The sequence below is a fragment of the Prionailurus bengalensis genome, chromosome E1 (genome assembly GCF_016509475.1).
Source record: "Prionailurus bengalensis isolate Pbe53 chromosome E1, Fcat_Pben_1.1_paternal_pri, whole genome shotgun sequence".
Classification (NCBI taxonomy): Eukaryota; Metazoa; Chordata; class Mammalia; order Carnivora; family Felidae; genus Prionailurus; species Prionailurus bengalensis.
The window spans coordinates 20,325,743-20,338,411 of NC_057347.1; the positions used below are offsets into that span (position 1 = coordinate 20,325,743).

Consider the following 12,669-nt stretch of genomic DNA (forward strand, 5'->3'; position numbering starts at 1 on the left):
CTCTCAAAATAAATAAATAAACTTAAAAAAAAAAAGAAAACTTAAATGTCTGATTTCGACCACATCAAGGTTTAGTACTCAATCAAGGTTTAGTACTCAAATAAGGGCTTCCTCTAGAAGCATGGGCTTCTCATACATTCTTATCCCCTTTATCAGTCATTGTCAGCATTAACAAGGCACAAAGCCTCAAACAAAATAGTTGTGTAGCAAGGCCAATGGCCTTTAAAATTTTTACTTAATTTGAGGCGCTGGTGTCACCAATTACAGTCCTAGATAGTGCAGAATATGCACACCTGTAATGGGTAACAGGTCTCAGTTCAGTTTGTAAAAAAGTCCCTGCTTTAGGAGAAATACCAGTACTGACCTGAACGAGAGCACTGGAGATAAGGTCAAGTTCTGATCCCAGTAGCTGTTAAGTGACCTTGAGCGAGTCACTTGACATCTGGACTGTCAGGGAAATGGGGACAGGTGAGATGCTGGAGTAGAATTCAGTGTTTCTTAACTAGAGGTCTACATCCAAGTGGCCAGGTTCTGTTCGAGACTACTGAATCAGGAGCCTCGGCGTCCATTTTTGTATTCTCTGAAAAAGCTCCCTGTGTAAAACTGGCATGGTAAGCATTTCTTAGCCCTCCCAAGACTTACAGGACTAAGGACTCTTGTATTTTCATTGTTAAACATATTCAGCAAAGTATTTTCAGTTCCATTCACATTATGAACTGATCTGACTTTGAGGTTGGCTTTTCAGAACATAATGCAGAACACTGAAATTGTGGTTGGCTTGCTTTTATTTTAGTTTTTGTAGAATTTTTATTAGGTCGGTTGAATTTAGTGCTGGAGATTAAGTAGCCACCAGGGGGCCTCAGTGAATTGTAAAGGTTCCAGTGACTCTTAGGGTGGTGAGTCCGGTAAATACCATGTAATGTCATCTGTTTCTTCACTGAGCTTGGAACTTAGGATCTAAAGGCAGATGATCTGTCAATCTGGATTATGTTCCTTTCCTTTTCCTTCCTTACACACCTCTTAAGAGAACTTTGGATTTAAAGACTTGTTGTATTAGCAATTAGTTCTCTAGAAAGTTCAGTTTCTTTTTATCTTATGCTTTCATTAGGAATCTTAATAACAAAACTTGCCCCAACGGAAGTGATATAAGATCTTAATATGTATATAAGTGATATAAGTAGTTAATATGTACTTTCTCAAAGCTAAGATGTCACAGATGCCTGATGGCATGTAGACCATCTAGTGACAACACTCCTTTAAATCAGTTACTTTGCATGTTATATCACTGTTTGGGTGGCAGATAGAACTGGGGGTTCAAAGCACCTTTATTTATTTTTATTCATTTTTTTAAAAGCAGGCTCTGTACCCATTATGAGACTCAAACTCACGTCCCTGAGATCAGGAGTCACATGTTCTGCTGACTGAGCCAGCCATGTGCTCCCAAAGCATACCATTAAATAAAGCTTTAAAGTCCTTTTAAGTGCTAGGCTAATTCTAGTTTTTTTTTAAATTTTTTTTATTTTTTTTTCTCCGTTTAGTATGTGCTAAGTGTATTGTATTGTGATGATGAATCGGTTGGTTGCACTTCTTAGTATTGGAAAGGGCCTTTAGAGTCATATAAGCAAGTGTTAGGAACAAGGCATTTGTGCTTAGTCTGAGAATTTCTCCCCTTTATTACCAGTGGGTTCGTATTAACACATTACTGTTACTATTTGCAGAAGTTTCTGCTTTAAAGATTTCTCATCCATTGTAGAAATCTATATTCCAGGGCTATATATGTTGGAAGTTCTGGGTTCCTTTTGGGAAGGTAGGAGAGGAATCTTAAAAAGGAAGCTCTTTTCCAAAAGAACACAATCTAAGCACAAAAATACTTTGTGTGTAAAAAACCAAGTTGATTCTCCATTATGATGTAACCATTACACTTTGAGATACTGTGGATCAAGGCATGTCCCCTGTGACATTAAACAGAGCAACATGGGTAATATATAAGGAGGGAATTAAAGTTGTTCTCCAAAGCAAGGTCTGTGGGAAGAATGTGAGGACATCATGTTGCACGTACTGTCTCTTCATTGCAGGTCGAGTTGTGTTTAGAGTGCATCGAATGGGCCAAATCAGAGAAAAGGACTTTCTTACGCCAAGCTTTGGAGGTATGTGCCTACACTAGTACTGATTTCAGGTCTTTGGGCATTAGACTGTGAATGTAATTAACACAATTCTGATCAAAGTATTTTCAGTAATTTTGTATTATCCAGGCAGCCAAAGGTTATTGATAGTAATCCCACTCAGAAGAATACTCTGGTGGCAGTTTTGAGATAGACCTACTGTTTGGCTCAGAAGAGTAAGCAGTAGCACAGTAAAGTTAACAATCACTGGCCATGGTAGGAGATAATGGGCTGGATTTGGTGCTCTCTCCAGGACTTGTGTATTCAACAGTAACAGTTCTGTGACTGTCAATCTTTGATTTCTTTCTTTGGCCTTTTTCTTTCTTTCTGTCAGTCAATGCCTTTTCTCTTTCCTAGGCAAGACTGGTGTCTTTGTACTTTGATACCAAGAGGTACCAGGAAGCATTGCATTTGGGTAAGTAAGCTGGTAGAAAGTAATAAGGCATCCTAGCTGGCTAAATAAATGTATTCTGAACCTGGCCACTCTTACTAGTTACATACTAACAACTTATGTTCTGTTTACTTCTAAGAAGGATTTAAAGTGGCTTACATTTACTGAACCTGTCATGGAAAAATGCCATTTGGAAGTTGTGAATAACTACCCAGAGTTAGTCTGTCAGATTTAGAAACCAAAAGGATCAAACTGCAAGTGTTTGACTATTACATTTACTATACTTGTTTATAATTATATTTAAAATCTCTTAAAGCCCAAGAAGTTAACTGGTGCAAATGTATATGGCAGCTAGAGTGGTCCGACTAAAGGCTTTCCCTGTGTGGCCTTTAAACACCCTGGAGTCTTTGCCTGCTGCTTTTTTTTTTTTTTCTTTCTTTCTTTTTTTTCTTTTTTCTTTTTTTTAAATTAGTGGGTAGATCTGGACTATTTTCCCCAGATGAAAGATTATGGTTCTCTATTAAAGTTGAAAAAATTGCCAGTATTAGTTTTTATCCAGCAAAATGGGATTTCATATGATTCAAATAGTAGCATTAAAAAAACAACAGTTTTATTGAGATGTAATTCATAGACCATAAAATTCACCCTTTTATTTATTTAATAAAGTTTATTTTGAGAGAGAGCGCACACATGCGTGAGCAGGGGAGGGGCGGGGGGGGGAGAGAGAGAGAGCGAGGAAGGGAGAGAGAATATGAATATACTGACATGGGGCTTGATCTCGTGAACTGTGAGGTCGTGACCTGAGTCGAAATCCAGAGTCAGACACTTAACCAACTGAGCCACCCAGGTGTCCCCAAATTCACCCTTTTAAAAGTGTACAATTCATTGTTTTTTTACCACTGAATTTACACGAATACAGTATATTCACAGTTGTCCAATCATTCCACAATCTGATTTCAGAACATTTTCATCACCCCAGAAGGAAACCTTGTACCCATGTACCCATTAGTTATCACTTCCCATTGTTCCCCCCCCCCCCCCCCCCCCCCCAGGCAAGCATGAATCTACTTTGTGCCTCTATGGATATTCCTGTTCTGGGCATTTCTTATAAATAGAATCTTGTAGTATATGGTCTTTCACTTGGCATATTTTCAAGGTTCGTCCATGCTGTAGCATATATCAGTACTTTATTCGTTTTTATTGCTGAATATCCATTGTGTGGTTATGCCACGTTTTATTTATTTATTGTCTTTTTTATTTTAGCCATCTTCATGGGGGGTGCAAGTGGTATCTCATTGTGGTTTTGATTTGCATTTCCCTGATGACTAATGATGTTGAGAATCTTTTCATGTACTTATTGGCCATTTGTATGTCTTTGGAGAAATGTTTATTCAGTCCTTTGCTTGTTTTTTAATTGGGTTGGTTGTCATTTTATTGTTCACTCTAGATACAGGTCCCTTACCAGATACGTGGTTTGCAAAATTTTTCCCCCTATTTTATGGGTTGCTTTTTTACTTTCTTGAATAGTGTCCTTTGAAGCACATTAAAAAAATTTTGTTTTTAGATGTTTATTTGTATTAGAGAGCCAGACAGTACGTGAGCGGGGGAGGGGCAGAGAAAGACAGAGACAGAATCTGAAGCAGCTCCAGGCTCTTGAGTTGTCAGCAGAGCCCAACGTAGGGCTCAAACTCACCAGCTGTGAGATCATGACCTGAGCCGAAGTTGGACGCTTAACTGACTGAGCCACCTAGGCGCGCCCCTGAAGCACATTTTAATTTAAAGTCCCATTTGTTTTTTCTTTTGTTGCTTACATTTTCGGTATCATACCTAAGAAATCATTGCCTAATCCCAGATCACAAAGATTTACTCCTGTGTTTTATGGGTTTAACTCTTATGTTCAGGTCTTTGATTTATTTTGAGTTAATTTGTATATATGATGCAAGTCTACTTGGATTTGATTTTCTCATCTGAGATGAGAAGAAGGTGTATTTGGAGAACAGTGGCATATCCAGAACTCTTTCCTTCCCCCTCCAATCTTAGTGCCTGGCGTTTCTTATGTAGTATTATGATTGCTAGACAGGAAGAGAATGAGACCAGGTGGCTGTCTGAACTGAATAACTAGTTTCAGCATGTTCTGGGTGGAGATTCTCACTGTATTCTGATCTTCTGAGTAAGCTTATAGGATTTTTGGCCCTAATGTTGTCTTTAGTATGTAGAAGACTTCAAAGAGGTCTGTGTTTCTCTTTTGGAAGAGAAAATAGCACATAAGTAAAAAAAAATTAATTCTTGCAAATAGACTACCTCTCTTGAGTTCAGGCCAGTTTCTTTATCCTGAGTGTTCTTATGAGGGTGGGAGAGTGAGACGTTACAGTATTAAGGTATTAAGATTATGGCTAACAAAGGGGTATATATTTTTTCCTGCTCCAGGTTCTCAGCTGCTGCGGGAGTTGAAAAAGATGGATGACAAAGCCCTTTTGGTGGAAGTACAGCTTTTAGAAAGCAAAACATACCATGCCCTGAGCAACCTGCCGAAAGCCCGAGCTGCCTTAACCTCTGCTCGAACTACAGCAAATGCTATCTACTGCCCCCCTAAATTGCAGGCCACATTGGATATGCAATCAGGTAACACCCTAGCTACTCATGGCATGTTTTCTTAAAGTTCATCTTATCTTACAGTGGGGAGGAATGGGGGGCATGGGGATGGAGAATGTAATTGGCTGATTCTACTCAAGCTTCTCAGAGAAACCAATTAGAAGGATACATTCCTTCCTATTAACTTGCTGTTAACTGCCTAAAATATATTAAGAACATGGTTATCTGTGGTGGTCCAGGCGACATGATGGTTGTTATAGCCAAGAGCCTAGAATGGTCTCACAAGTTTAAAAAGCTCCCTTAACTTCCACCTTAGTCACTCATTTAGGGTGGTAGCACTTCTCTTCAGAATTAGACTAACCCAAGGCTCTTGTCACTTGGAGACCTTGGTAAAGCATGTTGGACTTCTCCATAGGGCCTCAGATCAGGGCTAAAGGAATGCCTCCCCTACTACCCCCAATTGCAGTTGAGTGTAGTGGATACCTTTCTGATGGAGTGTGTGAATATTGGGGCTAGGAGGCCATGGATTGGCAGGAGAATGCTTTTTCTTGTAGCTAGCAGCTTTTATTCTAGTTTATCATCATTATTGAAAGAGCACTGGAATTGGAGGCAGAAGACTAGTTTAGGGGCGCCTGGGTGGCTCAGTCGGTTAACCATCTGACTCTTGATTTCAGCTCAGGTCATGATCTCACGGTTCGTGAGTTTGAGCCCCTGAGTTGGGCTCTTTGCTGATAGTGTAGGGCCAGCTTGGGATTCTCTCTCTCTCCCCCTGCACATACTCCCACCATCCCCCCTCTCAAAATAAATAAGCAGTAAAAAAAAAAAAAAAAAAAAAAAGACTACTAGTTTGAAGTCCTGGTGTTACCTCTGCAATCTTTGTTTATAATTGTATAAGCGAAAGAATACCTGTCCTACTTGCTTATCAGGTATTGTGAATATCACATGATATGTTTTATCATTCAGAGGTTAAGAGCAGAAGCTCTACAAACTACCTCTCCTAGGTTGAAATTGGGGTTCTGTCAGTTTCTAGCTGTGTGGCTTTGGGCAAGTTATTTATCTGTAGCTCATCTGTAAAATGGTGATAATAGTCGTACCTTCTCATAGGATCGTGGTGAGGATTAAATGGGATGATGAACGTGAAGCTCTTACCACAGCACCTAGCTTTCACCAGTATTGGTACTTGCTTTAAGCTGCTCCTCTTTCCTTATGCCCTCCTTCATGGGCAAGAGATGAATTTGCATCTGATTTCTCAGAGGAAATGGAGGCCCTGTGTACATGAACCCTCTTCTCATTCCTCTCCAGAATTTCTGTCACTGATTCTTTTACCTGTCCTTCTGTTCATTCTGAGTCTTCAGTCTTTCTTCTCCCCTTGGATCTTCCTGTTAGTCCTTGAACTGCCCCAGCTACAAAAGCATAGGCCTTTCTCCTTTCTAAATTGCTGTCTTTTTTTCTGTCAAGTTTCTTGAAAAAGCTGAAAAAGTATCCTTCCTTTACTGACTCCTTGAAAGAAGTCAATAACTTCCTTATAACCTCTCCTTTTGGGGGGAAATTGACCCTATTGAACACTCTAGTCTTCTTTGACATCAGTGTCTTCTTGGTTCTCCTCCCTTGACTGACTCTCTTTGGTCACACTTTGCTGTTTCCTCTTCCTTGTGACTGACTTTTAAGTGTGGGTGTTTCTCAGTGTGTTTCTTAGCTTCTTTCTCTTCCTGTTCTGTTTCCTGTCTCAAATCTCATACTCACCTGTGGCTTTCGCTGCTGCATGCCACCAGTGGTCTCTTCACTTAGACCTTCAGTAGCTTCCCTCTCTCCTAAATTCCAGGTCCAGATTTCCAGCTGCATAATGGACATACATACCTAAATGTCTCAGGCGTCTCAGTCTCAACATGTCAAAAAGCAAAATTATTATCTAACTCCTCTCTCAACCTTTTTGTCCTGTTCAAGTGAGTAGTATCATTATTGGTTTAATGTTTCTCAAGCTACTGTCTTTGGGTTAATTTTGACTCCTTTTTCTCTTCACCCTTCATATCTAGTCAGTTGCTAGATCAGGTTTAGTTTGTCTCCAAACCTGCCTCCTCCTTCCCCATCCTACAGTCACTGTGCTAATAAAGGTCTGGGGCATTGGAGCAATGTTTTGCTGATGTAACCGTTGCTGATTACTTCTCCCAATCCACTACTGACCCCAAAGTCATTTTTCTCAAACACAAATCTGATCATGTAACTCCTTTATTTGAAATTCTCCAGTGGTTTCCTATTATTCCCAGGCTACATTTTACTTTAACATGGCAAGCTAAAGGAAAGCATCTTTTCATCAGTTACCAGATAACTTCATGTGTTCCTACTTTTGTGCCTTTGTGTATTTTGTCTTCTTTGCCTGGAAATTCCCCCTTCTCATATATCCCCTTGGCAGACTCCTGTGCACCCTTCCAGATCCAGTTGTGCTTTCTTTTCTTTTGGACTTCCCTATCAAAGCTCTATTCTTTTGTACATGGTGCTAGTCTTGTTTCTCTTTTGGTGACCATCTTTCCCACTGTGTGACTGTGAGCTTCATGAGGGCCTTTTCTTCATATTTTCTCTGTAGTAATTATATCAGTTCCTGGCACATAGTAGGCATTAATATTTGTGTTGAATGAGTGACAGTCTCAGTTTTTTTGTTGCTGTGTTGTTTTGTTTTTTAAAAAAATTGTTTTTTAACGTTTATTTATTATTGAGACACAGAGGGTGAGCAGGGGAGGGGCAGAGAGAGGAGGAGACACAGAATCTGAGGCAGGTTCCACGCTCTGAGCTGTCAGCACTGGAGGCGGGGCTCGAACTCACGAAACTGTGAGATCATGACCTGAGCTGAAGTCAGACACTCAGCTGACTGAGCCACCCAGGTGCCCCGTTTTGTTTTTTAAATTTTTTTTTTTTTTTTTTCAATGTTTATTTATTTTTGGGACAGAGAGAGACAGAACATGAACGGGCGAGGGGCAGAGAGAGAGGGAGACACAGAAACGGAAAGAGGCTCCAGGCTCTGAGCCATCAGCCCAGAGCCCGACGCGGGGCTCGAACTCACGGACCGCGAGATCGTGACCTGGCTGAAGTCGGACGCTTAACCGACTGCGCCACCCAGGCGCCCCCCGTTTTGTTTTTTAAATAATAAACCTCCTGGGGGATATGGGTGGCTCAGTCGGTTAAAGGACCGATTCTTGATTTCGGCTCAGGTCGTGATCTCATGGTTGTGAGGTTGAGCCCCAAGTCAGGCTCTGTGCTGGGTGTGGAGCCTGCTTACGATTCATTCATTCATTCCTTCATTCATTCTCTCTCTGTGTCTCTCGCGCCCTCCCTCCCTCCCTCCCTCCCTCCCTCTCTCCTTCTCCTTCTCTCTCTTTCTCCCTCCCTCTCCCTCCCTCCCTCTCCCTCCCTCCCTCTCTCGCTCTGCCTGCCCCCACTCCATGCTCACGTGCGTACTTTCTCTCTCTCAAAAAATGTTCTCTTTAAATAAATAAATAGATAAACCTATAATAGCCATGTTGCTTGGAGTCCTAATGTGGGCCTTATTTATTACTGTATTTGGGAAAGCAGTATACCAGTTCTTGGCCCTTATTTTACCTTTTCTTTTTCTTTTTCTTTTTCTTTTTTAAAACTAGTCTTACTGTGGGTCTGGTCTGTTCTCTTCTAGCTCAGGACCAGGAGGTGTGGGAAATGGGGATTTGTCTAATCTAGTTTAGCAGTGTTAATAGTTTGTTGGACATTCTTGAGGGTGCTCTCCTTGGCTACAGAGAAGGGTGGATTTTTTCCAGCTCTCTTTAGTTAAGAACAGTAGAGAAGAAGGGTGATTCCTTTAGCCTCAAAATGAGAGGTTTCTTGGGTAGAGTATTTTAAAAGTACTGGGGTGTGGCACATACACTCAGTAAATGGTTATTAAGTCACAAGTTCCCAGATGGTGTACAGGCACGCAAGTATATGATAGGTGGGTTTAAAATGTGCTGAAACACGGGACACCTGGGTAGCTCAGTCAGTTAAACAACTGGCTTTGGCTCAGGTCATGATCTCACAGCTCGTGAGTTCGGGCCCCGCATTGGGTGAGCTCGAGCCCTGCCTTGGGTGACCTCCACTTCTCTCTCTCTCTCTCTCTCTCTCTCTCTCTCTCTCTCTCTCTCTCTCTCTCTCTCTCTGTCTCTCAATCTCCATCTCTACCCCCCTCTCCCTCCCTCCCCCCCTCCCCCTTGTGGGATTCTCTATCTCCCTCTCTGCCCCCAGCTCACTTGCACCCTCTCTCAAATAAATAAGTAAATAAACAAACAAATAAATAAAATGTGCTGAAACATTGTTCCCTTGGGTCACGTGTAAGTAGTTTTATCCTTTTATTTCAAGTTGCTGAATACTTTTTCTGTGTATCTTGATGTTAAGAATGTTGGGAAGCACTGTGGTAATAAACAAATGGGGCTGAGGTCTGTAACCTCATAAAGGCTGAAGTGGAGTTAGAACTAATACAGACTCTGAGGGCTTAGATGCCTCCCAAGCTAGAAAAAACTAAATTTCACGTTATCCCAAGTGATAGTGTAGGTTGCAAGTAATAGCAAGTTCAATCAAAGTTAGCCTTGTTGGGAACAACCCAGCTTTTTTTTTTTTTTTTAAGGTTTATTTTTTATTTTTGAAAGAAAGAGAGCACTGGCAGGGGAGGGGCAGAGAGAGAGGGAGACATAGAATCCAAAGCAGGCTGCAGGCCCTGAGCTTGTCAGTGCAGAGCCCGATGAACCCACAAACCATGAGGTCACAACCTGAGCTAAAGTTGGACACTTAACTGACTGAGCCATCCAGGTGCCCTTCCAACTTCTAAATGATAGAGAATTATTTAAACTGTAGTCTATCAGCAGAAGGAAGTACTGCTTAACCATGTCCAGTTAAATTAAGTTCATATGTCTAGCATTATATGAAGTCTATTGATTGCATCTAGGCAAAAGCACACCTGTAAATGACAAGTATCTGAAATGAGAGTATAAGAGATTGGATTTCTTTTTTCTTATGAGAGCTGCTTACATATAAAAATGTCAAGCTTAGGCAAGCTGTCTTAAAGACATGTTACCAAAACAAGTCATTCAGGCAGTCCAGGATATTTGGTTGAACTTCCTGACCTATGAGGGTGACGTCCTGGAGGCTAAACGTGGCCTTTTCTAGTGGCTTCAGAAGATAGCAGAACCATGGTGGTGATGTGATGGGAAGCCTGGGGAAAGATGTTAGCGCTCCCCACCTGCCCCTGCGTTTTAAAGGTTTTTAGGATCCCCTTTGAGTAGGGTCTCTAACTCCTTTGGAATTTATATTGTCAAGATGACATTGAACTTGGTGACTAAAGAACTGGGTCTAATCCCAGCTCTGCCACTAGCTGGCATTGACTTTGGGGCAGGCCCTTTATCCCTTCCTGACCTCATCACTAAGTAGATGGGGTTGGGATAGATTTCTGAGGCCCTTCCCAGCTCTGATCTTTGATGGTTCTATTATTTCATATGGTTCTTACTCCTTTCTTTTTAATGCCCAGGTATTATCCATGCAGCAGAGGAGAAGGATTGGAAAACTGCATACTCATATTTCTATGAGGCATTTGAGGGTTATGATTCCATCGATAGCCCCAAGGCCATCACATCTCTGAAGTACATGTTGCTGTGCAAAATCATGCTCAACACGTAGGTACACATTAACTTGGGGGTATGAGAACTCAAGTTCTTCACCTCAGTTTTTGGCCATACAGATGGCTTGCACAGGGAGTTGGGCTGGTTACAGAAGCAGAAGTGGCCACCTCTGGGGCTGGTTGACATAGAGTGGGGGGATTGAAGGTGTTCCAGAGCACATTTCCTTGCTAGTCTTTGAGAATCAGGGAGACAGATTTTAGAAATCTCCTTTCCAGACTCTCTTGGAGTGTTCTCATCATCCTGCAATTATTATGACCAGAGAGTTGCTGAACACCAGACAGTGGGCCTGGAAATTAGCTTACAGTCCAGCACTGGCCAGGTGGGCCACCCAGAATGGGGGTGGGTTAAGGAAGAGGTTAGGGAGAGGTTTGAGAAAGGGGACAACAGCAAGTATGACAGATCTTTTCATAAGGAATTCTACAGAATTTATCAACATTCCTTTGGGAGTAATGAGATATTGACCGACATTATTCTGTCTGTTGGGTCTACTACTTTTGGGACGTTCAGTGCTGCTTTCTTTTTAATGCTGGAGTTTTTCTGCTCTCAAGTCCTGGGCTTAGGCAGAGAGTGAAGAAAGCCTGCCTTCTGTGAGGTGAGGGGCCTGTGGGTTTGGGTGTGGGGACTGTTAACCTCTATGGGCGGTCTTCTCCATGGAATTCTGAGACAAATTTGCCTCAACCTATACTTAGAAGCCTAACATCCTGGAGCAGTTGACCAAGTTTGTCTTTTTTTTTCTAGCCCAGAAGATGTCCAGGCTTTGGTGAGCGGGAAACTTGCGCTTCGGTATGCAGGGAGGCAGGTAGGGAATACTTTGACTGCAGTTCTGATCCTCTTCTCACTCTGAGGCCAGCACATTGTCAGTCATGATGCACAGTGAGACCAGTGCTCTTCAGCTCTCCATTCTGTATTCTCCATGTGATCCCCCTCGCCCCCTGCCACCCCTTTCCCTTAAGGCCATGCAGTGTGTTTCCTGTACTGTTAAATTCTTGGCCTGGAGAGTCTGTGCTTGGTGCTCTTATGGACATCAGGTGGTTTGAGGGAGTTATAAGAACTGAACCATAGCATTTGCACAAGTTAGGTTGCATTTTGCTTTGACCAAAAATTTTATCTATCTTGAGCCTGATTTGTTAACTTAATATGTGCAGACTATGAAATCTTGGGTTCTCCAAGAATCTGGAGCCTGGCAAGGTCTGGTGCACATGTGCTTTAGGGAGGTTGAAGTGCTTGGTGCAGAAACTAGGTTTTGATGGCTCATCCAAGTGTTGCTCAGTACCTTTCCAATTCATGTCCTCAGTGTGTGTGGTGCAAGAGGCCTTTGATAGTCAGGAGGGGCCCCTTTTGTGCCTGAGTAGGTATGAGTATGACCTGTATAAAGGTGGTCTCAGAAGTCTGGACCATCCCTTCTTTGTACTTTGCTTGATTATCACTAGTAAAGTAAAAGTAATCTTTCTGGATTTCAAATGCAGTTGTCTCTGAACAATAGACCCATTAACAATCTTATTATGTCCTTGGAGGAATGGCCCTAACAGATGGAAGAAACTGTCCTTCTCTACAAGTGGTCCTAAATGGCTTTTCATCCAAAAAAGTTTCAGATCCCCTTGTAGTTTTGACCACAGGAATAGTCGTTATTACTACATTGAAGGACTCATTGCCTGTATGGAACTAGAGTTCAGGAAATGGGCTAAGAGAGGTCTCAAGTGTCCAGGACAGGGTCAGGTAAGTAGTAAATGGTGGAGCCAGACTTTGAACTTGGGTTATCTGGCTCTCATTTCCAGGCGTTTCTAATTGTGACATCTGTTCTGTCTGGCATAAATGCTGAGACAGACTAATGATTAGTTTTGCACCATTTCAAAGT

At 41.9% G+C, this 12,669-nt stretch overlaps 1 protein-coding gene across 1 annotated transcript in view; it reads left to right on the forward strand.

Annotated features, from left to right (window-relative positions):
• Positions 1–12,669, forward strand: part of PSMD11 (proteasome 26S subunit, non-ATPase 11) — a 30,371-nt gene that overhangs the window by 12,322 nt on the left and 5,380 nt on the right. Inside the window, exons 4-8 of the mRNA XM_043583684.1 lie at positions 2,076–2,147; positions 2,520–2,577; positions 4,981–5,175; positions 10,664–10,808; positions 11,553–11,613. Of these exons, the coding sequence (XP_043439619.1) occupies positions 2,076–2,147; positions 2,520–2,577; positions 4,981–5,175; positions 10,664–10,808; positions 11,553–11,613 (531 nt within the window). The remainder of the gene's footprint in view (positions 1–2,075; positions 2,148–2,519; positions 2,578–4,980; positions 5,176–10,663; positions 10,809–11,552; positions 11,614–12,669) is intronic.